Raw genomic sequence first — 26,645 nt, forward strand, 5'->3', positions numbered from 1 at the left:
ACTTTTATATAAGATATATATACAAGAAGACATCTATACTTTCCTTAGTGTTAATTTATAATAAATTTTAATCCTAATTGACTTCCCCTTATTTAGTGTTTTTATGGGAGGTCACTGCAAAATCTGCACCAAGTGCACATGTATATAATAGTCCTTATGAGAAAGGAATTGTTTGGAAGTTCGTGTGTACTTTTTGTCTTCTCTCAGCTTCTTTATCTTTTTACCCAATGAAGAAAATAAAATATGTTAACTTCTACATTCTTTAAAATAATCACCCTTACTCTTCCATATTTCAGAAGAATTCTTTCACTATGGTTCTCGAGTGTTGAATGCGATATCTATAACTTAAATATTCATAGAGAATAAGCTATATATCTTCCCTAGTCTAAAGTAAACCTTTAAGCATGCATCAGCCACCTAGAGAAATACAGCATAGATGAATCTATGGAGTTAAATGTACGATTTGTTCAGAAGGAAGATACTAAAGGTCCTTTCTCCAATTGGGTACATTTACTTCTTAGGTATGATTTTACAAGAATCTGTCCTAGGTCTGTATTTTTAATGCACAAGATAACAATAAAAGAAATATACTTATGAAAACAATATGAAGGTAATTGTTACAGACACTTTGCAGAGCAGGATCAAAATTCAAAAATGAACTTGGAGAAATAATTTAAGAACTAGAAGATGAAAATTTTGAACACTACCATGAAGTACTGCACATAGGAAAGTGAACTGATGTGTGCAGATAATGAAAGTAAGGAGTGAATGGCTAGGCAGAATTCCAGAAAATGGGCTTTCAGTCCTGGCTGATAGTACAGTGCTCTGGCATTAAATGCATTTGATAATCTAGGATTTCAGATTTCTGCCACTAGATATCCCACAAGAAGTGCAACCTACAGTCAACTACTTGTTCTTTTGAAGTTTGACAGATTTTCAGAGGGAGAATCACTGGGAGTTTGTATTTACTATCCTACGTTTATAGTCAATTAATACTACCAGTATTATCTGAGAATGTTACATTTTTATATCATCTCAGGCAAATACTGAAAAAGACCCAGGTATTTGGCACATCAGCCACAGTTTTCTTCCTTCATGATACGTGGTGACATTCCGATATATCAGTAGATTTGATGGAGATTTGAGATCTGTTTTCTATTACAATTTTTCTTGCTTGCTTCAGTATTGAACAGCTGGGTTTTAGAGGTAACTCTGGACTATCGAGTCCACTGTGTATCAGGGTACTAGTCACCAATTCCTAATTCACCTCATCCAATTGTGGCCTCATTTAGGAAGTCCGTGAGTGCCAAGCCTTCACTGGTTATGAAATTGTGTCTTACACAGACAGATCACTTTGTCTGGAAGCACAGAGGTAAAACAATGTATGTGTCATTTTGGGGATTTTCTTAACTATGTGTAGTGTCTTGGTTAATGCTTAATCTCCTCTGTTCTGAGAATAATAAACTGGTTCAACTATTAAAAATATTAGTATCAAAACAGGAAAAAACACCACCCAAACCAATATTCCTTCAAGGCCCAAAACTAGAAAGCTGCAATTTGCAGATTGCTTGGTGGTCTGCACAGCAGTTTTCAATAGCGGTTCCAAGAACTTAAGAAATTTGCAGTGGCTTCTGTCCTTCAAAGATGTTGGTTTCTGTAATATTTGAAGAATATAATTTATCTGCTCTTCTTCATTGGTGCCCAACTATGCACGGGGAACTATATGAACCATCCACTTTGCACAAGACAATTCCATATCTTACCTTCTCCCTGTATCATGTAGAATTGAACTGTAATAGTTCTTCTGCGTCAGAGAACATGTGTGCCTATTCTCAGAAGAGAGATACATTGGTATGCTAATACTCATTCATTTATTAAATATTGAGATATTAAAATTATATGCATGTTTATAAAACTGGCTTATTTTTAAAACTAACTTTTGTTAACTACATGTATTTTAAGCAGTGTCACATTGTAGAAATATTGTGTGACGTTTCAATTATTGAAACATTCCTCACTGAGACTCCCAGTACAGTAGAAGTAACTTATTTTATAACACTGCATACAGTAATGACCCTAGAATATATTTTTTTGTTTCGATATATATGTGATCTATTTTCTGTTTATTTTGAAAATTATGTCTTACATGGTTATTAATCCACTCGTCTGAAGGAGAACATATACATTATCAACTAGCATATCTCTTGATATTTATTGAGATAATATCATTTTGATCTTTGAAAATAATCACTGACTTTTTACAGTGAAGTATGAAATATCAACCTCAGTGATAACCACCATCCAAAATCTTCCATTTTAATTTACATACAGTATGGGAAAAGCAAACAATATACTCAGATCTGATCTGTTTTTAAAATCAGATCAATAAAATGCCCTTTAAGTGATCCCTGAGGATATTGGAAAGCTTAAGAAGTGTGAAAAGATCTCTTTGTAAGCAATTTGCAGCCAGGGGAAAACTGTGCTAATATATATATATAAAAAAAATAATAAATGTGTATGTATGTTTAAATTAGGATTGATCTTGCTCTCAGTTGCTTATTCAGAAGTAATCCCCATATAGCTCTGTGTGGTTTTGAACCCTCTTTGGAAAGGAAGCTAATTTTTCCTTTCTACCTTGTTGCTGTAGTTACTCTTATGCCATTGAGCATTGCTGATCTCTTGTATTTTTTATGGTAACTAAACTAGAGAACAGTCTTGAAGTTGAAACAAACTAATATGGGTTTTCTACTTGTTTAGTGCTAGTTGTAATACTGCGCTAAAGACTTTTTCCCCTGATATTCAGATGTACAAGTCTGTGTGCAATTGTGTCAGCCCTTTAGTATATGTGCATACTTTGTATGTGCCTATGTACTTGTATACTTTTTCTGTTAAATTGTTTTATGCAGAAATAGCTTTTAAGTAGTGAAGAAACACTTTCATATGAGATGTCATTTTAAAATGACATTATATCTCATTTTCTATTTCTAAAAATCTCTCCAATGATTTAAAAGAGTAGCTCAAATGGGAGAGTACAACAGAAATGTATAACTGAATGTTTGCCAGTTGTCAATTGTTAGTGTTTTTGCAAAAGTAGATGCAAATTTTCAAATTATTTTAAGCCCAGCCATTTTATATGTATAAAGAGTTCAGAAAGAAAAGTTTGTGCTTAAGAATTTTTGAAGTTGAAGTTTTTAAACAATGAAGCCTATGAACTCTTGTTTGCCCTATTGAGAATTGATAACAACAAGAACTTGTGCAGTTTGAGGTTGTAGCTTCCACTGCATAAATATTGTTAAGCTAGAGTTAGCTTCACACATAAGGAGGTCGTGTGAGGGAGTGGATATGTGCATCAGGTATTGTTGATTTTGCTGATTTAGCTCTGATTTTTATTTTTATTTTTTTATACTTTAATGAGTCTATTCACAGTTTTGCAAATGTTCCTGTATTACTCAAACAATTACATTTTTTAAAAGAGAAATATGTACTGGTTTTTGAGTACAGAACTCAGATATTTTGTAGAATTAAAAAATATTTAATGTGATCTTTCTAGGGACTTTTAGCAAGGGGGGAAATGAAACAGCCCATTACTTAGGGTTTTCTTTAAAAGAGCTGTACCAGTTAAACAATTTGTTCTTACCTTTCTTTGCTTCACAATTAGTAGCATATATTAATTATCAAAATAGTCAGAAGTAATCTTATTCTCAGTGTTTTAACATTATTTTTTTTCTCTCTAGCTGAAGGACACGAAGTCTGCAGATCAAAAAACAACATTGCTCCATTTTCTCGTAGAAGTGTGTGAAGAAAGCTATCAGGATGTCCTGAACTTTGTTGAGGATTTTCAGCATTTAGATAAAGCTAGTAAAGGTTTGTATAACTAACTAAAAGTTTTTATTCTGATTGCATTGCAGTGCCTTTTATGTGAGATGATGCTTATTTTTTACTAACTATTTTAAAAATAGACATTAATAGTCTGTATCATAGATCAGCAGCAATTTGAGCTGCTGCACATGGTCTTGAAGATATTTATTGTTTGGTCCTCTAACATCTACTACAGAATTTCCCATTACATTTCTTCTAACATATCTTCTAGAATCATTGTCCAAAATAGATCTCATTTAAAAGTCCTTTTCTATTAACAGATCTTAAACTATTTCCAACTTTCAATCTTCTATATGGTAAGTGTAGTAGAATCATTCAGTGTCTTTTAATTGAGAAATGCAGAAAGGCTGTCCTACCACCACTTAATTCCTGCCTGCCCCCCTCCCCCCAACACGAATCAGAACAGTTTTATCTTCCCTGCATGTATGTTTTTCATGCAACAGTGGCATTGGAAGTCTGGAAGAATAAATTCCTCTTTTTACTGCTTCATCATGCAGCCTAGAATATAAGCAGCAACACATTTTTTGCAGTTAATTTCTTAATAAGGAGTGCCTTCTCCATATTTTATCACAGCTTAAGTAATTTAAACTGACTAAGCATAGAGTTAGAAATTGATGCCACCTCAGCACTGTCATACTCTTGCAGGAAAAGCAGACTGGATGGACTGTCTCAGTTAATCATTTTTTTAGTTTATGTCAGTTTGGAGAATATCACTGTTTATCTGTATTGCTTTGTACAGTGTCACTCTTATGCCTCACTCAGTCTCCCTGCCATAAACTACAGTTTTGCAAAACCTGCTCCTGATAGAGAACTTGAGATAGTGGTCACTCACATAGAGTTTGCTTTCTGTTATCACGGTTCTTAAAGCTTCCAATTTTAGTTGGTGCATTATAACCACTTAGAAGTTCAAGTATTTTTAAATAGCTGTCAAATGCTTCAAGCCCTTCATCTAACTGTTTGTACTGGTAATAGGAGTTTCTGCTGTATATAAATTCAGTATTTTATGCATTATCTTCATAGAACCCAGTGTTACCTGGCCACTGATTTTTTTTTTTTTTTTTTCCCCATTACTAGCATGTTATTGTCTCTGTTGTGGTTGAATTTTGTATATCAGACAGAAAAACTAAAATGTTCCTTATTAGAACCCATTATTTCAGTGTAGACAGTCATCTTACATGAAGCTGCTGATTGTCTTCTGGAAGGGTTCTGAGCTATAAAACACTGACCATTCAAAGAGTAGCCAGTAAAATTATCAGTTAGTCCAGGTTTTCTGTTCTTTTTTAGGTATCTGCTATTGACTAGATGAATCTTTGATCTCACTCAGTATGTTGTAGGATGGAAATCAATGACCATGTTTTCAAGTTTATATACTGAATTTACTACAGTGTATTATGAGATGTATTTTGCATTTCAGTTTTACTGTATGAAAAAGACAAAGGCTTAGGATGTCTTTAACAGATTAGCATATCAGTGTGCGTGTTTATACTTATTTTCCTACATGCAAAATTGTTTTGAAAGACTCCTGCACTGGAATTTTGGAAAATCCAGCAGATCCCAAAGACTGCAGCTCATGGTTTTGGTTTTTTTTTTTAAATCATTTAGTATTTTTACAGAAGTATATTTTTACAAAGCAAGTTGCTTTAATATGCACCAACTTTTGCACAGTAAATTTTTAATGAGGTGGCTGGTTTTGCTTGAGCTTACCAAAAGGTCAGTTCAAAAAAATCTGTGAATCTGTGGTTGTGATCAGCCATATCCAACATAATGGACTCACCTGGTCTGATGTAACTTATTGATATGCTGATGAAGACTAACAAGTTGACCAAGAATGATTTGCATTGAGGCTTCCACAGTGAGGTGGGAAACACAGCAGATATTACAAGACATTGTTATGGCTACTAGGGAGAATGATAGAGGGGAAGTCATCAAAAATCTTTTATCTTGATGATCATCTAGTCAAATATGCTTATTCCAGAAGAAATACTGGTTGTGTTAGAACAGAATTTGGGTATTGAGGGCTTAGAGCATCTCTTCCATTCCAAGAAACTCTACTTAGTGCTTAACAAGAGTAATCTGTCCTGGGTTCTATTTATTAGAGGCAGTTCAGACATCCAGTAAATTTGGAAAACCACTGGATCTAAAGGTTACATCTAAGGGTTACAGGCTGCTGATAGTACAGAAGGAAGTCAGCCTGGGTTTTTCCTGTCATCTGATAGGAAGGTTCTGTTTACATATATGCTGCTTTGGTCAAAGTTGTTGGGTGAGGAGATACATCATTCTTTTCTGGTTTTGTATAATACTAATATAATGTTCAATTTGTCTGTGAACCATATTGGTTGTATTTTGTTCCAGTATTTGTTTCTAAATCCTTTTGTCTACCTTTTGTCCTAGCAAAGGTTAGGGCCTTATGAAGGTGGTGGAATGCCATTCCCTTCATGGTTTCACTGAACTTTGTGCTCTGAAGTAATTTTGAAAAGTAATTCCCAAGAATAAATCAATGAAGTTTGATAAGAAGATTCTTTTCTCCTGTATCGTTGCTGCAACATGGTTTTTTTTATTGGACTGTTTTTATTTCCTGTCTACATATTCCTTTCTGCAAATACAATAATTTCATATTTTATATGTGGCATAAAGGTATTATTTGCAAGTGCCCTTTAAATTATAAACCAAAATTAATGTGGCAGAAAGATGTGTAAATGCCATTTGAACAATATTAACAGAAATCTTTAATTTGAACACACTGCATAAAAATGGAGCTATACTATGCATTTATTGGTGTTGGTTTGATCACCATCAAGTGACTGCTGAGTCTTCTACAAGTTTCTTAAAGCAAGTTACTTAAAAGATGCTTCTTAGAATACTTCCTTAGCATGACTGTCCTTGTATCAGCCAGCCTATTTGAGCCTACCTTATATCTTTTTGTATTTTATACTTGCTCATTCTTAAAATTTCTCTCTCAAGTTATTTCTGATTCAAAATGGTGAACATTAGAGCATTACAATGTTTAGCAACTAATTTTCTTTTTATCCTTTTTAGAAGAAAAATTCTTGCTCCTTTCATTTCATTAAATATTGTCCAGTAATTGTAGTACAGTAAGCTGTTAACATAGCTTGCAAGATTTTAAGAGCAGTGACAAGGTCTGTTGGTTGTGAAGCTAACGTGTATTTTATAAATGATAAAACATTCACAATATGTAAGTTAATTATTGCATTAGAAAAATACATTTTAATTTTTTTTATATATAATTTGACAGGCAAGCAGCACGGGACGTGGGCTATGCAATTGTAGTTTACTTCAGGGTATTTAATTTGGTTTTTTTGCTATTATGTGCTGAAGTTTTGGTTTCTACTTTTGTAATACGAGGAGTAGGCTTAATTCACCGTTATAGTACATGAATTAAAGATACCTTTTTGCTTTGAAGTATAACAAATCCTGGTTTTTAAGTACTCTTAGATCAGCAGGAGGAACTTTCATTGCAGCTAATGAGCTTACTGATATGACAGTTCCTGAAGATTCATATAATTAAAGCTGTCTCTTTTAAACATAATGAATTTCCTGCTTTTCTATTAGTATTCCAGACAAGAAATGTTTTGGTAATTTAGTACACTTTACTCATTTCTTATTTTATGGTATTCTAAAGATTTATATTGCATTTATCCAGGCTGCTCTTTTATTTGATTGACCCTAATTTATACAGACCTTACAGGTAACAGCGTATAGAGTCTTCCTTTCATATCGTAATAACAATATAACACTGCAGGTTTTCCTTCCTCTAAAAGTTATTAACTCATTGTCTCTTTACAAGTAACTTATCCTTTTTCTCATTTTTGAAACTTTATTCAGTCTTTTCATAGATAATTAATTTCACTTTTTTTTTTTAAATCTAGGAACCAAATTATGAATGTGAAGTTTAATCTATATTGATTAAAAAACAGAACACCCCCACCTACATTTAAAAACATTAGGACAGCATAAGAGAACAATATTAATATATATGCTATAAGCAATCTATATGTCAAAAGGAAAGGGTTGTTTTTTTCCTATTACAGATTTTCTAAAACTGTGTAGTAAATTTCTCAGTACTATTAAATTACATACTTTCTGCTATGCATTTCTTGGGCTTTTGTTTTGTCTTAAGTCGCATATTCACAGGGTGTGTTTTCAGGTAGTCAGGACTGTTGTGTGTGTTTGGATGGGGGTTTATATGCTTTCAGAAAACATTACAAACTTCATGAGGTACTCCATACTGTATTATATTCAATCAGTACCAAAATCAGTAGATAGTTCCACTGTCTTGCAGGTTACACGAGGGCAAGTTAAGTTCTTATAGGAGACTCATAGTGTGGAATGGTAGCCTATTCAGTGATTTACTTTGAAAAATGTTTGTAGCTAACATGGTAACAATTTTATCTTAATTATGTTTGGGTTTTTTTTTGAGATGTTCTTTTTTTAAATGAAAAGTTCATTTTCCAATTTTTTTTATGTTATGTATGGGATGTTTCTCTGCTTAAATGATAGTTTTCAAGAATGATGACTATAAAGAATATCTAGGAGACTTGCTACCAACCAGAAGTCCATTTTCAGAGGTGCTTTTTTTTTTTATTCTGTACCTGTTACCTGAATTTTCTTTTTTGGTGGCTCTTCAGAAAGAGATTAAAAAGGGTTCTTCAGAACACTGAAAAAGGAACAGTATCCTTGTTCATTCTCACATGTTAATTTAATTAATTCAGCTATTAGGTAAGTAGCTTCACTCATGATATATAATTTGTTTGTGGTTTTGTTAGGTTTTTTTATATGTAGGTTTATGAAATACAATTGAAAGTAGCTATTCAGAGTTTTCCATGAATGGCAGAGAATAATATGACAAATGGCTTATGTTGCAACTTTCTGGTACACACAGGGCTGTAACTCAAAATCTGGTGGTAATAGTCACAAAATTTCAGGAATCAACCTTACTGTGAAAACCCAGGGTTTATTCTCTGAAAATCACTCTATTACTGCATCTATGAGAACTTCTAGTTTCTTGGTCTGTAATCCTGTTGGTTCCATATCGAGACAGGACCCAAGGGAGGTATCAAATATATCTTATGCCTTAGTTTATATCGAAAGAAGCCAATGTATGCTTTGCAAAAGCTATTGAATACTCTTGTAAGTTAGTCTAGAGGCATCTAAACAAATTATGCATTCCTTATATCAAGTGAAAGAAAAAAAATCTTAAAAGAAATGTGGCCTTAATTTCAGGAATTTTATCATAGTAAAGAATTTCATTTTATGCCCCATGGCAAATTGCTATCAGAGTTGGACAAAATGAGAATTAGTGAAATGACTGTATAAACAAGAATGCAATACTTAATTTTGTAAAGGAACTTGCTTATTTGGGGAACATTTGTACCTATTGTGATTTCTAAAGATTTACTGTTACTTCAGTAAAGATTTACTGTTTCTAGGAGTAGAAATGTCCTAGTGAAATGAGGTGATGAGATAAAATTAAGAGCTGTTGTTAGAAGGGGGTTAGAATATCACAATCAGGAAGAGGACTAAAGTGTGGGTGTGGGGGTAATAAAGAAGAGAACAATATTTCACTTAATTACATTACCACAAGTAGAAATTAGTTTAGAAATTAGATCAATGTGCCTAACTGTCAAAAGAGTAAGGTTACAAAATTGCCTTCCTGGGATGTGTTTTCCTTGGTAGAAAAAAACAACTATATGCTTTAAGGTGGAGTTAGGTTGCTTGTAACGATGATTATAGAAATGTGGCACTCAAAATAGCAACTACTAAATTTTATGTCTCGAGAGATAAACAGTAATAGGAATTGAAGTTTGAGGTTGATTTGGCTTTCAAACAAGAGTTCTATTAACTGTGAAGTAATAGTATTAGCCTTAAAATAAATACTGAAGTGTAACAAAGTAATGACAGGCAAAGAATTCCATATGGAAAAAGGGTTTTGAGATACCATTGTTTAAAAAGAATTAGAAATTCAAAAAGACATCTTTTTTCCTTGCTTTTTGTTGTCAAGACTGAGAAAACATGTAATGTTTTTAGCAATTAATTTTACAGTATTATAGAGCACTAAGCAATAGAGGAAATTATATAGTAAATATTTGTCCATGAATGCAGAACTTAGATTAGATGACTATTTCAAGCTCTAAATTGGGTGAAAGAGATTCTTACACAAGACTGAAAAAGCATGTTATTTTGTGGCTACTGTTTTTTGAAACTATTTGAAGAGAACTTGTTTTTTAATCTTGAAAATCTTAGGCTAAAAATATGTATCTCTATTTACCATAAACATACCATTTAAGACATAAAAATGTGCTATTCCAGCATTTAAGATACCATACTAAGGATATTAAATATTTACAAAGGGAAATTAATTAATGGGAAATTCTTGGTGGTGTGGTTTAAGTACACCTTTAAATATTTCTACAATTTTGTGTTTATTGTTGTGTTTTGCACCCTTGTCTATACCTGTAATGGATCAACAACTCCTGCTTTATTGGGACACAAGTCTTACATCAGCATGGTACAGACTTGCCATATACCTGTCTGAACCATTTTATAATGAATTTAACCTGGTTGATTTTTTTTTCTTTTTTTTTTTTTTTTTCTTTTCTGAGTGCATTTCACAATATAAAAAATTTGGCTTTAAAAGCTGATGGAACATAAGTAATACGGCTATGTATTTATTGGAAATAATTTCATTTCTTTTAATGTTTGTGGCTTTAAGTTGTGCACAGTACTGTTATCTGGTGAGTAATTTTAAGATACAATTATGCAATGAACTACTGAAATCTATGTGAAATATTCTATTATTTCCTTTAGGGCATAGAAATATATGCATCTCTTACAAGCATGAATTAGAAAATCAAATATTAAACAAAAGGTTGAGTATTTGCACATTTTTACCAAAACAACACTTCAATTTCTAATATGATATTGAAGTATGTCAGTAGTCCATGAAAGTAGCTTTCTTTCTCTATCATCTTCCAGTAATCTAACACCTAAGTATCATGGCCAATCCCTGGTGCAATCCTTGAGCCCCCAGTTATTTAAACATGTGGACTGTTTGATCTGTAGACAGATCAGGATTCAGATAAAGCTGTTCAGTACTTTTAATTTCATATTTATTCAACTGGCTATGATATATGGATGTTACTGAGAGGTTTCATTCCTGTATAGTGTTTTAAGTGACAGTGAGATTAAGACAAATAGAATATTATTGATACCCCACAGGGGGAAAAACATACATATCTGCTAAAAGACAAAGAAAAAATATCAAATGGGTTATGAAGAAATCAGTTGCAAGAGGAACCTTAAAATGGCAGAAAGGGCAATGAAATAGAAAAGCTGAATACATTGTGCAGATGCGTAGACCCTTGAAGGTGAGAAAGCCTGATTTTAATGAGTAGGGAAGTGTTGCAAGGGTGTATATATGTATGTGCGGGCTTGTGCATCTTGCTACCTATATATCTATCTTGGAGGTTAGAGGTTGCAGTGATGGGATTGTTTAGAAGACTGATAAATCTAGCTGGTTTTAAACTTTTGTTTTAAACTTTACTAGACTGATATTCATTAACATTTCATGCTAATGGTTCAGTCTTAATCATTATTAATCACTATCACTGAGTATTCAAAGTAGTTATTAACAATCATATCCTAAATTAGCTGTGAATATACAATACACTGCAGTCAGTGCAGTACTTCATGGTCTGGGTCCCCAGGGGTTGAGGTGATGAGGCTCAAGAGCTCTTCGGTGAGGGGAGCTTTCTCTTCCCTCCTCCAAATCTGATTTCTTTTAGAAGATGATTCTGTCGCTTGGCAGCTCTTAGTCCACCACTGCACTGTATCACTGTGTACTGTGCAGTGCTGGGGATATTACTTCCCTGTGCTGTGGCAGGTGCCATATTGTGTTGCTTGGCCATTTTTTTCCCCTTGACTTAGCAGCTGCTTCTTTCTTTCAACAGCAATCCAATGATGAATAACTGTCAGTGAATTGTTTGTCATTCAGGGGTTTCTGTTTTCAAATTTTGCCCAAATTTTCAAGTTATGAGCTTAAACTGTACATCGTAAAAGGAAACATGTGATGTCAGGCTGTCACCCAGGAGGTTCTCAAAAGAAGTTTAGAAGAAGTCTAGCAGGCCAGGGCTCATGTGTAGGTAGTATAGGGCACAGTTAGCATGAGGTCTGAGGCCTGTTCGTACTGATGATAGTACTATTATTACTAGGGAACTGGCTGCAAAAAAGCTTATGCATTGTTTACCAATTACACTACATTAGTGTGCTCATATTTGAATTCAAATTAGGAGAAAATTAATTAAATCCTGCTTAGAGAGCTGCTTCTTTCATGTGTGCAACTGTAGTCTGCTTTGGCTACAGAAGGGAAAGTCCAAGGGCTCAAGAGGCAACGGCGTTGTCAGAGCTTTGGGGAGAAAAGGATTCCAACAAGAGTGTTGTATGTGCCTGTTACACACACACACTAAACAAACAAACAAAAAAAACAAACAGACAAGAAAGCCAGAAAATGGCTGTAGAAGACAGGAGAAAACAACATCTTGGGAGAAATAAAGCATAAATATTGTATTTTCAGTCTTTTGTGACACTGAGTGAGTATATCCAGCTAGATCTTATTCCACCGTTAATAGGTATTTCAGGCTTTTGCTGGTGTGTACAGAAACCTTCTAATATTTTGCCTCTGGAATATTTCTTTGTTAGTGCTCTAAACCATCTGACAATAAAGAGGGTTTTTTGGTTGGGTTTTGGGTTTTTTTTAGGCTATATTTTGTCATTTAACTTTACTTTTAAATGCTGCATCAATAACACGTTGGCAACTTTAGAGAATTATTCAGTAAACTCTGTCAGTCCAGTATGAAGTTCAAATTGTAAAAGTAATAGTATATTTTCAGAATTTTTTTTTTTATATAATATGGTATAGTTTTCTGCATTAGGCTAGAGATTAGCTTGTCACTGTCACTCTCTCCCCTCAGAATATAGGGGCCAGAATAGCACAAGGGAAGCGAAATATCTGTAGGCAAGAGGAAGACTCCCTTGAGATGGAGATTGTGACCATCCAAGAAAATTGTCGTACAGGTTGGGCAGCATGTAGGATTTCTGAAATATCTGTCGCAAAAAGTAGCAGAAGGTTTACAGCATTATAAATGAGAGAGCACAGAAGTAGTATTGCTTTGCTTTGGAGAATTATTTCTAGGATTTAAGATAAAACAGGTGTAGTCTCAAAACTAGATGAAATATTGCTTTAATTTTAAGCAAGAATAATGATCTGGGGATGGGGAAAAGGGGAGCAAAATGTCTCCATAGAAATTTGTTGAAAGAAAAAAATCAGAGTACCATATTCTCATATTGTATATACCGGTTTCCATTTCTGCATTCTGAGATAAATGAGATATGGAACTAAAAGTTTAGTAAGTACATTTTTTTTTATCAAGTTTTGCTGTGGCTATAATAATGTTGTGTGACTACAGAATATTTAAGAAACTAAGGAGAAAAGAATTATTTGGGCAATTACGCATCTCTTTATCTAACCTTAATGATATGAAAGTTTATAGAGGAAAGAATAATCAAACATGTGGAGGTTAATGAGAGTAGCATAAAATGAAAATTAATTTATTGGTAGGAGACTACTCTGCTAGCTTTGACTATTAATTTCTTTTTTTTTTTTTTTTTTTGACACAGGAAACCTATGTTGACCTCAGGAAAGCATTTGATATTATGTAAAATGGGGGAATATTCATTAGAATAAAAAGTGGAAGAAACATAAAGTACTGTCTAAAAGGAATATGGCAAAAAAATAGAATTGTGGTATTGAACCAATGAGCATATCTGACAAAGGGTTAGAAAGCATTACCAGCTGAGAGGAGGACTGGGTTGTCATCACTGAATGATCCTGAGGAAGCAGGGTAAAAGAAATGAAAATTGATAGTATGAAGTACAAGATCATGCATCTTGATACTGTAATAAGAGCTTTGGTCAAGAAAAAAAGGATATTTTATCATAAGGTAATCAGATAACATATTTCCAGTAGAACTGTAGAAATAGTAATGCAAACATTAAAAGGGCTAGTGAGTCATCACCTGAAATACTATGCAGAAAGGTTTTAAAACAGAAGCAGGTGAAGAGGCTTCTGGAATAATCATGGTATTAGAAAACCTGAATCGAGAGAGGAAACTTTAAGAACAAAGTTGGTTTAACCCTGAAAGGCAGAAGGTGAGGAAATCTAACTGTTGCCTATAAAAATATCAGGACCCTTTTTGAAAAAGGGGTATGAATGTTCAGAGGGTATAAGTGAGAGAGTGTTCAGGCACACGTGCATTGTATTCAATGAACAACTTGGGTTTGTGGGCTCACTAACATTCAAAACCCCAGTCTTTGACTTGTTCCCAAACTATCATATGAGTTGCTTATTTCAGTTTGGCTTGGGTTTACATCTGAATCCGTCCAGCATTAGGGATCAAAGTTAGGGTTTTTTTTTCCTTCTACCATTCTTCTATGTCACTTCAGATTTTATACCATGTCTCTAGAGGGGCACAAGGGAAGGTTGGCAGGTATTTCATGTGATCTTTTTGTTGAAGAGTTGCTTACATTTACAGATTTGATTTTTTTCATCTGTTTTCACTAAATTGGAAGTCGCAAAGACAATAGTACCAAACAAATACCAGCACACTGTGAGCTAGTTTCTGCTTGAGGCTGTCACCAGAAATATAGTCTTAAAGGAAAATATATCTAATAGTTGTGCACTGCTGAAATCAAAGGAATGCTGAATTTTTATATTCAGGAACAACTTCAGATCATGACAGAGAAAAAAAAAACTTCAGAACAAGATAGAGATGTAAAGATTCTTGATCAAATATGTAACTGTTCAAGGTCGAAAGAACTGAGGTAACAGAAATAAAAAATTGGGTTTGCTGGAAGCAAGTATTCGAAAATCTCTTGTATACAACCCGTTAATCAGCTCTAGGCACTGAGGTTTGTTGTCTTTTTTTTTTTTTTTTTTTATCTGGGTAAAAGAATGTAGCTATTACTCAGCTGCTACCTGCAATTGATGTAGAAGGCTTTTTTGGTGGCTTGGGGTTTTTGAGGGGTGTTTTGTTTTGTTTTAAAACCTGTGTACTTGCTGAGTCTCATCATTCTCACATTTTATAAGTATGTCACTTTAATTTTATGCTGTGAACTCTTTTTATGCAAGACAAACTGTATTTTGTGAAGAGTCCTATTGATAGTTATATTAAGCACAAGGTATTACATTCTGTGTTTCTTAGCAGCTTTCGGAGTAAATCAGCGTCTTAAAATTGTGTGTTTGCCTACCCTCAAAGGCTTCTTATGACAGCAGAAGTATGACTTTATATTAAAATCAGGTTTGCTTCTGGAACCTGTGAGGACTAAAACACATCTGTAGTCAACTTGTCAGCTTCTAATTTCAGTTCTGCTTCCCAAACAAGGCAGTTTCTTAACTGCTGAAGCCAGCTGACCTACCTGGTGATGATTTGGGCTTACCAATCGCTGAGTGACAATTTGCCAAGTCTAACATACAATTGGAAAACAGTGTTTTTGAGTAAACAGAAGGTTTTAAAAATTGTGATTATAAACCAAATGATGTGTTATAAATTATAATATGAACATACATTTATATTCCCCTATTCTTTCTAGAAAAGTTGACTGTCTCCAAATTGTTTGCGTTGGGTTGGGTTTTTTTAGGTTACATTAGCATTTTAACAGGTTGCCATTGATCATTTTATAGTTGTGTTAATCTTTCTGCAATGAATGGGATTGTAGTTGCTATGCAACATTTTACTCTAGTTTGGGGACTCCTTCAGGCTTTTATGAGAGAAAAATGTGTTCAGTGTGTGTGTCATATTTTCCATCACATAACTCTACTCAGTGGATGAAATCGTGGATCCACTACAGATGATAGTAACATCATAGGGCCACAAACTTTCTCCAGGGATTTTTTAGATGAAGTTTAAGGTAGCTGTACCTTTATAGGTACAGTATATTATGAATGAAATAAATAATAAAAAAAAAGAAAAAAGTTATTAGACTAAAATTCAGAGTATGTTCTTATCTACATATATTGTTCCTATGGAACATATTTAAATGTTAAGTTTACTTCATAAACAATCAGGAAATACGTTTTAACTGATTCCAGTAATATAAGTCCAAGATAGAATGCATGCTAACAGGAGTTATCCTCAGGTTACTCTTACGGTCTTCGTATTTTAATCGACTATTTACAGAACAAGTGTTCAACTTCCATGCATTGCTTCAAATGGATGGAAGTTCTATTTCTCTCTTTCTGATAAAGAAAATTTGCACTTTTTCTACTTAAAACCCTGATGTTTCATCTCTGCTTTTTTCTTAAGTCCTTGTTTTTCTCTGCTGCACCCTCTCAAGTGCTTGCACTTCCCTCCAGCTTGGCAAGCACTTTTGCTCTGACAGATTCTGTTGTGTTTTTTACCAGGCATCGTGCTTTCAACCTAGGGAATTGAGTCTTAGGTTTCATGTGTAGGTGTTTAATAGCCCCATTTTCTCTATGTTTTGAGGGTGTTATTTTCTTCACAATCTTCCATACAAATGTTCGTATTTTCTGTTTTAACAGAACAAAATTGAAGAAAGGCTTGTGGTTCTTGGAGTAGCTTCAAAACTTGTCTTTTGGTTAATCAGAAGACACAGACTGGCATATATATATCTCAGGTTATTTAAAACAGACTGTTAATAGCAGTGCAAAACCTTAGGCATAAAAATAAAACAAAATGCAGTGTTCAAACAGCATACATCTAATCAGAATAAGGCAACCACATAAGTGAGGGGAACTGAACGTTATAGACTGACACCCTCATCTTGTATTGTAATTTGTTCAGTGTGCTTTTATTTCAGAATTAAAAGCGTAGTATGCTGATTTTGGGTAAGGTTTTAACTTGTGTATTTTACAAACAATGTTTCTTGTTTAAGGTGTTAACAGAATGACTGTTCTGTATTTTAGTCTCAGCAGAAAACCTGGAGAAGAGCCTGAAGCATATGGAGAGGCAACTCCAACAGCTTGAGAAGGATTTGCAGACTTTTCCAGTTCCTGAAGATAAGCACGATAAGTTTGTAGCAAAAATGTCAATATCCTTTGGAGTATTCTTTTTAAAAAAAACAGAATTAATTTAACTGCGTTACCTTAAAATTTAAATTTATTTGCATAACTTCTGTCTATTGTGTAGCATTTATGTTTGAAAAATAAAACTTCTTTCCCCTCAAAAACTAAATGCATGAACAGTCCAATTAAAGGATTCATCTGTGGTGGATAGAATGAGGAGAAAAATGCTTACTGTCAGGTTTTACACTGTGTATAAGTTTCTTAACTTAGTGAAAAGTAGTTTTAATAGGAATGCTAAGCACTTCACTTTAGTGTTAAATGATCTTTTACATGAGAACATCTTAGAAAAAGATGTCTGTCACCCTATGTTTATTTGTTTTCTAGTGTATGCATTACCATTGTGAATGTTTTTGTACATGCATCTACAGAACCAAAAAATTTCTCTTATTGCAGAAATGAGATTCATAGCATGTGAAAATTGGTTTGTGTTCTTATTTTTGGCAAAATTCTGTTTCTCACTGTTTATTCCAAATCCTGCAGCCAACTTCACTGGCTGTCTCTCTCATAAGAAAGCCTCGTGACATGAAGATAATTAAAGCAGAAAAAAACATTCTTTCACTTAAACCTCCCTACCAGATGATGGTCATATATGCTTGGCACAGAGACTAATCTGGAAGCAGAAATATCAGCAGATAGACAGGATGAAATTTCCTCTGCAGGCATGGTTAGGTTATTACCTAGCTGGAAGACTACTCTGTTATGTACAAAGGCAGGGGGACTCAGGAGACAGTCCTCTTGATTAATCTCATGCTATTAAATAAAAGCTGGCAAGGGACCCTGAGGCCAAGTGGATATACTGGTTCTTGCTGCATTAGGGCCGGTTTCCTCTTCGGTAGACTAGCTGCAAGCAAAGTGTTTACAACTTAGCTTTAGGCCTTCTCTGGACTCTGTGCGTTATCTGTAACCTTTCAATGTTGCTACTAATTTTTTGCAAGGTTGGGTATTTTGTTGGTGAGGTTGTTCTAGTTGTTGTTGTTGTTGCTGGCTTTTTTTTCCAGCTCAGTGTGTTTTTGAGAGTTATGTTGCAGCCCACCAGCACGGTGTCTTTATAGTATGAAATATAACTTTTGTCCCTGAAGAAGCCAATAGCATAATAGAACAAGGAGAAGGGTCCTGAAGGCAAGAGATAAACTGTTGCTAGGAAGTTAGAGGAAAATATATCCATGATAGTTTTCTCAGAAATATTGCTAGGACTATGCAAAGTCTGTGCTTGGTTAAGAAAATTATGTGTAGGCTAGGAATGGGAAGCACTTAGTAAGAAATCTAACCCATGAAAAAGGACAGACTCTTCTTAATCTGTTAGAATAGAATAGAGTATTTCAATTGGAAGGCACCTACGATGATCATCTAATCCAAAATAGTCATGATGCTGGCAGTTAAAATACCCTATAACTTTTGCATTTTTAAGCTGAGGACTAGGGTTTGAAGTAACAATTTAATATACAGCTTTCTTTGGAGAAATGGTTATAAAATTTCCATACCTATGAACCAGATATGAACGGAATTAGCAAAATTCACTTGAGAATGAGTGAAGAATACCCTGAAAAAATTAGCTTCACTTAAGGAGGAGAACATGGGAAAAGTAAGTTGAGGAATAAATATGTACTTCTATGCTAATATCAAACATCTAAAATAAAAAATTGGTTATGTAGGATGCCCCATTTCCCTTTGTGTTACTGACATATTGGGCGTTTCTGAAACTTGATGGCAGGAAGTGAGTGGAATACTGTAATACAAGGTTATAAATTGTATTTAAGACAGAATAAGTCACAGTTGTAAAGAAATAGTGTGAAAAGTTAAAATATAATAAAAGTCAGATAGAGTAAATAGGTGGACCTTGTCAATAAATGCTGTAACTTTTCTAGGGGTTGAAATTCCATCCCCGTATATGAAGCACATTAGAGCAATTTACTGATCGCTTGAAAAGGATAGTGATCATCTTAGGAAATGCAAAGGAGGATCTACACGTCATCTTTTTCAAGCATCTCAAAAGCCATAGTCCTGCCAGAGATGTAGATTGTCAGTGTGTGCCAAGAAAAAAAGCCATAGCCATAAAGGTGAATTTGTTCTTTGCATCAGTTTTCTCTAGGGAGAACTTTGGTTAACCCCACTGTGCAATATTTAGAATGGAAGGATGATCTCAAATGAAGGAGTTGGTAAAAGTTTTTTTAAGGGAAAATAGAAAATAAATAGCAATAAATCTCCACAAGTAACCAGTGGTCACAAATGACTTAAAAAGATTTTAAAAATTAACTCAGATAGAAACCCGTTGGGCTACAGATTCTTACATGAACTAAGTTAGCCCAAGACACCAGAGGAATCAAAGCTGAAAAAAAGCACCTGAGTTTTTTTTAAAAGGTCTACAAGAAGGATCTGCAAGTCTGGCTTCTTTACCAAGAAAACTGATGAAGACTAAATAAAAACAGAGCCCACATGTATCTATGGGAGATACAATATGATGGGAGTGAGTCAGCGTGGGTTTTGTAGAGAAACCATCCCTTGCAGCCCTTGCAGATCTATTACAGCACACAGATAAAGGTAGGACAGCTGGTAGAGCATAACTGAATTTCCATGCACCTTTCAGAAAGGTGTATTAACAAAGACTTCTGAGGAAAGAAATTTCTTAGGTCAAAAGTGGAATAATTCTTTTTTCTGGATTAATTTCTTACTAAAAAAAAACCCAAAAACCCTCACTCATGTCAAAAGGGAGATTGGCAGATGCTGACAAAAGAGCAGGTGGACTTCAATGATTATAGAGTAATAGATCCAGGGGAAAAACATTTTATTAGAACAATTGAGAACAACTGTAGTTAAGAGCAAGCAGAAAATGTAAATAAGTTGCTATAAAAATCAGTAATACTCTCATATTTTGAGTGCTTCCATCACCCTATCTCAAAAAGTATACTTTATAGCTACTGATGAGGCAGAGAATGGTGACAGTGATGAGCATTATGCAATAGTTTCTGCATCAGGGATGTTTTAATAAACTAGGATTCTGAGGGTGGAAAATCAAAAAGTTAGGAAAATATAGTAAAAATACCTCTAATTTTGTATGCCATACAAGAGGAAAGTTAGGAACATATTCATTGTGTTTTATAAATAACCAGGGTTCATCTCATGTAAAATACTGTCTAGCAGGTTAAGACATACTAATGGAAATGTCTTTTTATACAACAAACAATTAAACTGTAGCTTTTACTTTTAGGATGTTGTAGGGGCTGAAAATGTAAATGAATTTCATATAAGGCTTACATAGTTAGCTGAAGATAGCACATCTGGAGCTATTAAACACAGTAGTCCAGAGGTAGACTTTAGCTCAGAAAAATCACTAGCGTGCAGACTGTTAGAAACTAAATACTACATCAGTTGAATTATCATGCTATGCTTAGCAAGTTTCCGTCTTGTTTTCCCTAATCATTGGGTATTGACTGCTGTCAGAAACAGGTGAGATGAATATTTGGTCTTACTCAGAATAAATCAGTACAGGTAAAACCAGCCATACTACGTATTTCATTGTATTAGACTATTCAAATACAGTATTTTGAACAGTAAATACTATGAACAGGAATAGTTTGCCCTCACCTACTTCCTCTCCCAGCAGACAGGCAGTAATTTCAAGACAGAAAAGTTGCATATGGTTTCTAGTAATGTCCGTGAACACACTAATTAAAGAAGCTTACTTTTAGAAAAAACAGGAACTTTAATAAATTACGAAGCAAAAAAGGTTTGATGTAAAGGTTAGATAATCCTGCACAGCATGATGAAGCCTGGACCTGTCTTTAGTTTTATTCCTATGACAAGGAAAGCTGAATGATGCTGGTGTCTTGAAAGGCATGCAGGTCATAAAAAGAAACCAGCAGGAAATCTGAAAAAGGAAGGATGGTGCTTTGTTGGAAATAATTTTTCATCCTGAGTACAATTACGCTCCATGGACAAGCAGGCTATTACATCCTGTCGCTAAATATCACAACCCAAAGGCCCCTAATGAACTGATTAGCATTCTTGTTTCTTCAGGAAGTCCGATACATGCACAGTTGGTGCACTCTTTTATTGACAAAGTCTATAATTATGAATATTTCTCCTATATATTAGATTGTGCTAGTTTGTCAGTCATCTTACGTATACTAGCTGAAAAGAAATTATAGTTATTGCAGTTCTTCTGTTTGCTTTAATTAGGAAAGTCAAAGAATATTGAATTGATATTGATCTAGAGTATTAAATCCATTGAGTGAAATGTTCAATAGAAAGCACAGTGAACAAAATACACTTGTACATTCAAAATTAAAATTTAGTGTGTTTATGGAGAATATTTAAATTGCATATTAAAAGCTTAATTAAGTAATTTAGTCAACATGCTCTTTATCAGTCCATCTCGCATCTCATGATTTTCTAAGTAGCAGCTGAAAAACTCTTGACAAGTTTCTGCCCAGCACTGAATGTGGCATTGATGGTGATTTTTCACAGAAGCTTATGGAACTAATACTTGAGAGAAGAGTTGGTTGCTGCCTTTCAGCTAGGAACAGTGTCCTTTCTTTTTGATCAGTTCTCTTTTCCTCTTTCCTTGTCATTTAAGTAAATTTGTTGACACTGTGAAAGAGAAGGAAGGAACAGCACTTAGCCAAGTCAGAGCCTGATTCAAGTGAGGTAGAAGAAACCCATTTCACCTGCAAGGAAGAGACTACATGCTGTCTAAACTGTCAGTTACTTAATCGGCCTCATAGTTTGAACTTCCCTCTGTGCAACATAAACAAACTGAAGTCTGTAAGATGTCCTAGTATCCTAAGGGCTTTGGAAGTTTACAGGACCTGAGCTTGTTAGGTGAAAAAAGATTGTATGTTGCTCTTTGGGAGAGGGTCAAGACGTTGACTGTGTGGACAGGTAATGAGATAGGGCTTTGGCAAACAATGTAAATTTAACTTAAATATAGAATTCTTTTATACAGGTCTTTAATATCTGGTCTGGGCTTCAGGTGTGTATTACAGCTAGCCCTGGTCTTGCTCATAATATATGGGGTATACATGCTGGATGCTCCAGCTCTGTGTGATACAAATACATGTCAATTTGTTTTAGTTTTCTAGCACAGAGATAAGTAGGAGTGAGTGAGTCAAGGAAAAGGTATTATTTGACAAATACTCTTTAGAAGGTACTAATTTAAAAATCTAAACATTTTGGTGTGTTTCTTGAACTATTATATTCAGATACAGAATTTTACTGTTGAACCTGCTATATATGTATAAAAGGAAGTCTCTATGACATGTATTTTTCAGACAATTGTAACTATTTTCCCAAGAACTTGATGTGGGAAATCCTCAACAGAGCCCTACAACATTCACACCCTTTGGCCTTAGAAAAAAAAAATTGGTCGAAATTCTGGTTTGAAGTGACCTCAAGTCTTTTTGCACTAGTCTTCGAAAACTTTGCTGTTTTTACAGAGACTGTTGCTCGCTAGTGTAGTGGCAGTCTCAGTTCCATTTTGAAGGTTCTGCTAAAATATATGCAGCATCTATGCACCTGTTAATCTTTTGTTCTGATGCAGAATCGTATTCCTTTTTTGGATTGTGTACACTTAATACATAGGTTAGTTTGTGAAAAAATCACGAGTGGTGAATACGGAGTCTTTTAAGGAAATGTTTGGTACAGATTAACATTGTTCACTATCTGCTCTAGGGTAACAGCTGCTTTTACTTCTCTTGATACCCTGCACTATATTAGTATTATTTTATATAGCACAATATATTAAAATAAGTATAATCTTCAGACAAGCAATTCACTATGAAAAGAGCTGCTATGAATATGTAAGGCCAAACATACAGCACTTAGAAATTTTGCCACAGATACTACTTGCTGTTGCTCTCCTGTTCCATTAATGAGCAGAATGATGATCTGTAGTCCCATGAATCCAAAAAGGCTGTCCATGAAGTGAAGCCACTTCAGAAAAAGTTAACACCGAACTTCTTGATTTGCTTTTCCTCCCACCTGTGTTGCACCTCTGCTGTACTTCTGTTTTCATTCATCCAAAGCCAATGAATTGTGTAGCTGATAATGCATATATATCAACCTGTTCATAATAATTACAGTTGGGATTGCTGTACTCAGTAGTATTCCCTGTTGTCTCCGGTTTAGCTAGTGCTGTCTAACAAAAGCCATATTTAAGGAAGAAAGGAAGGGGATTTTTTAAAAATACCTAAATTGAAGCAGACTCTCAGTAGAATGCCAAGAGCTTAAAGTATCCCATAATGCACCAGACAGAAAATAAGAATCTCGGGATTCATCATGTGTGGCATTGAAATACTGCATGGTAAACCATCTTTCCAGAGTGCTGTAATTTGAGATTAAAATTGTGCATCACATATTCAAGGGGAGTCAGTTTTAACAGTATAAACTAAGCAGCCTATATGGACTCTATTAACATATCTGTAACTTTAGCTGTGTCTTGCAGAATATCACAGAAATTTTGTCTCTCTCACCGCCCCACCCCCCAGGTTTCCTTTTCAGGATATACTCTGGCATATCATTCATTTACAAGACAAAGTATACAAACAAAGTATACATTTTATCGATAATTTTAACTTTTTCTTTTCCCTCAGGTCTTTTCTTTCCTAGAAAACTGAAGAAAGTTACTGGAATGTTTGATATATGGCATTTCTACATAGTGGCAACAAAACAAATGTATCTAATTTTACTTTACCCTTCCACTCTGTGGAAAGAAACAGCCCCATAACTGCAAAAAATATTGTAGTTTTCCCTAAGTTCTGTTAATGATCTAAGAATCACAAATAATAAGTATCCTAAATTGTAGGATCAAAAATAAACAGGATATAGAAATGCTTGTTTCTAGTTTAACTCAGCATTAATTTTACCATTTTCCTTTATTATAGTTGTTTGTTATTTTTGTTTGTTTGGGTTCTTTTGAAATGCTGACATTTCTTTTGATGGTCCTAACTTGTGTTTTGTCATGTCTTGTTTCTCATAATCCTTTTTTTATTTAATAGTTGGGCATCTGTTACATACTAACGTCTCACCAACTTTCCTCATTGTCCCACCAATAGCTTTTTAACATCCTTAGTAATTTTAAAGACACTCAACTCTGAAGGGTAGCTTCCTGTAAGCTTTGTGCATCTTGGGAACTAAGTAGAGGAGAGAGATTCAAACTGATATGGAAGAAAAAGTGGGCCAGCAGCATCAATTCTCTTTGAGCTGTTGCTAGCCAGCACAGGCAGTCCGAAGCTGGTCACGAGCTGCATCTTGTGAAGTCAATAGAAACGTGGAAGGAAGCTCATACTGGCTAAGGAGCCTTGTCAGAGGAAGAGAAGGTCTGAAATAAAGTGGTTGGGGGGTGATGGAGGTTGTATCATTTAAAATCATCAAAAATCTAGGCTTTATTAGTCCTTTTCTACAAGACTTTCTTAGTGGAGACTATTCTGCCCTTGCAGACCCAGTTAAGAGCTATCACAGTGACTAATTTGAATGTTGTGAAAGTGCATTATTTCTCCTTTCCTGCATGTGTCTGAGAAACGTGATTGTATGACTTTCTGGCATGGATTCCAAATCACAAAAAGAAAACCATTAACTGCTTGCTTGGTGTTTTAAAAGCAACGTTAACAAACTAGGACATTTAATAGTGAAATTCAAATGGCATTCATCCTCTAAGCAAAACTGAAAGAAGAGTGCATCGCAAAAACCCTGAAGGGTGAAAGCACTCACCCTGCAGTAAATTGTTACTGTGTATTTAAAACAGCTAGGGGAACAAAAATTGTGTTTGTCTACATTTTAATGCATTTGATTAAAAAACCTGTGTTTCATAAAATGAAGTGACCATACATAGTGTATGTATCTATAGTATGAAGTATACAAATACAGTAAATTCTCTGTTGCAATAGCTGGGCTGGGAAATTGGGAGTAAAGGTAAAATTGTCATTTCTTATCTTTTGTAGTCTTTACTGCAGCAGGAAAATAATGGAATGTAAATATTTGTTTAGCTACCATTCCATTAAAGTAAACACTTTATGAAGTTGTCCTACAGAAGGAAATGACTGCACACAGTATTTCTTCTTTGAGCTGCTTTGACAAACTATATTATAAAAATTCTTGAATAAACATAGGTTTTTAATTTCATTTATGTTATGCAGTATTTTGGTGCTGTTTATAAATTGTCTATATCTTGTAGAAGTAGTTCTGTTGTTTTCACTTCTAATTTAATTAGGTTGTATTGACATTGCATATAGCCTTAGAAAAAGTATAAATACCTGATGCAGCCACCAGGAGCAGAAATTAATGCATTGCTGTTGCTACAACAGCATTTAAAAAAAAGCAGTTAAGATGAAGTTTTTAATCTGAAGTTTTTACTTTTAATACTGTTGTTTATTAATATCTCTATTTTTACTTTTATTTTAGTAAGAACTATACTATTTCTTGATACATTAAAATATTCAGGTTAGCTACTGGTATCTGTACCTAAATTCCACATAAAATCTAATTTATATACCTAAACCTTTAGCTTCAATAAGGAGACAGTGATAGTAAATAAACTACATAGGTGCTTGAAGTTAGATTAGTCCCATACATTTCATTTCCTACAAAATTATATGCTAATGGAATAATCTTTAAATTCAAAGTGGCTGCGAAAATTTGATGAAAGCACCCTGATTTATTCATAGGCCTAATATACACAGTAAATACTAGGAAGCATATATGACATGGAAGGAATTCTTTTGACACTTCATTTGATACAAATGAAAAATCTGTATGTAATACAGATGAACATTAAGTAAAAACTGTGGGTTTGACTGAATTTACTGAGTATTCTTGCAGCCTTAACAGCAGTGTACAGCTTTCTGGTTCATGCCAAAGAAGATTTTCAGAAACTTTCACGGATGCATGAGAACATGGAAAAACTCTATCAGAATGTGATGGGATATTATGCCGTTGATCTGAAGAAAGTTTCGGTGGAGGAGTTTTTAACGGACTTAAACAACTTCAGGACAATGTTCATGGTACAATCTGTTTATTTTATGTCTAATGTTTCTTAGAAATTATTTTTGTAATATTTCAGTTACTGAACAAACCAAAAATAATTTTCTTCCTCCTCAAATGGTATCTGATACTCATATCAGAAATTTTACTTTGCACATCCTAAATTCTTAGGGTATCTTGAGGATAATGGAGTTTTGAATTATTATTTGTGGATTATTTCTTTCCGAAGGAATTGAAAATTCCTAATAACAATGAATGTAATTTAAAACTGAGCCTCTTATATGCATGTATAACCTGAAGGGGGAAAAAATCTGAAACACTACCTTTTCTAAATACAACTGCATTTTCTGTTTAAAGGATGCTTGTTATTTCCTTAAAAATAAATATTCTAACAATTATTCTATATTTATAAGGCACACTCTTCCCATGCAAAATCCACACCCAATATTTAATTTTGTTTAATTTCTCATTTGCCTGCAGCACTTGATCAGTGTCAAGATTTGTGTCTGTAAGCAAACTCTTATGGAAACTCAGAGGTCCTTATCCTGACTTTAAAAAAATAGCATATTTTCCTCAAACTCAGTCTGGTTCTAAGTACCTTCAATTTTTGTGACAATAGATTGTCTAGGATTTTAGG

The 26,645-nt window shown here is 34.2% G+C and overlaps 1 protein-coding gene across 1 annotated transcript in view; it reads left to right on the top strand.

The window, feature by feature from the left end:
- The window catches only part of DIAPH3 (diaphanous related formin 3), a 277,409-nt gene that overhangs the window by 162,530 nt on the left and 88,234 nt on the right, over positions 1 to 26,645 (top strand). Inside the window, exons 22-24 of the mRNA XM_075727918.1 lie at positions 3,735 to 3,864; positions 16,877 to 17,001; positions 25,864 to 26,028. Of these exons, the coding sequence (XP_075584033.1) occupies positions 3,735 to 3,864; positions 16,877 to 17,001; positions 25,864 to 26,028 (420 nt within the window). The remainder of the gene's footprint in view (positions 1 to 3,734; positions 3,865 to 16,876; positions 17,002 to 25,863; positions 26,029 to 26,645) is intronic.

The sequence above is a fragment of the Pelecanus crispus genome, chromosome 1, assembly GCF_030463565.1.
Source record: "Pelecanus crispus isolate bPelCri1 chromosome 1, bPelCri1.pri, whole genome shotgun sequence".
NCBI lineage: Eukaryota > Metazoa > Chordata > Aves > Pelecaniformes > Pelecanidae > Pelecanus > Pelecanus crispus.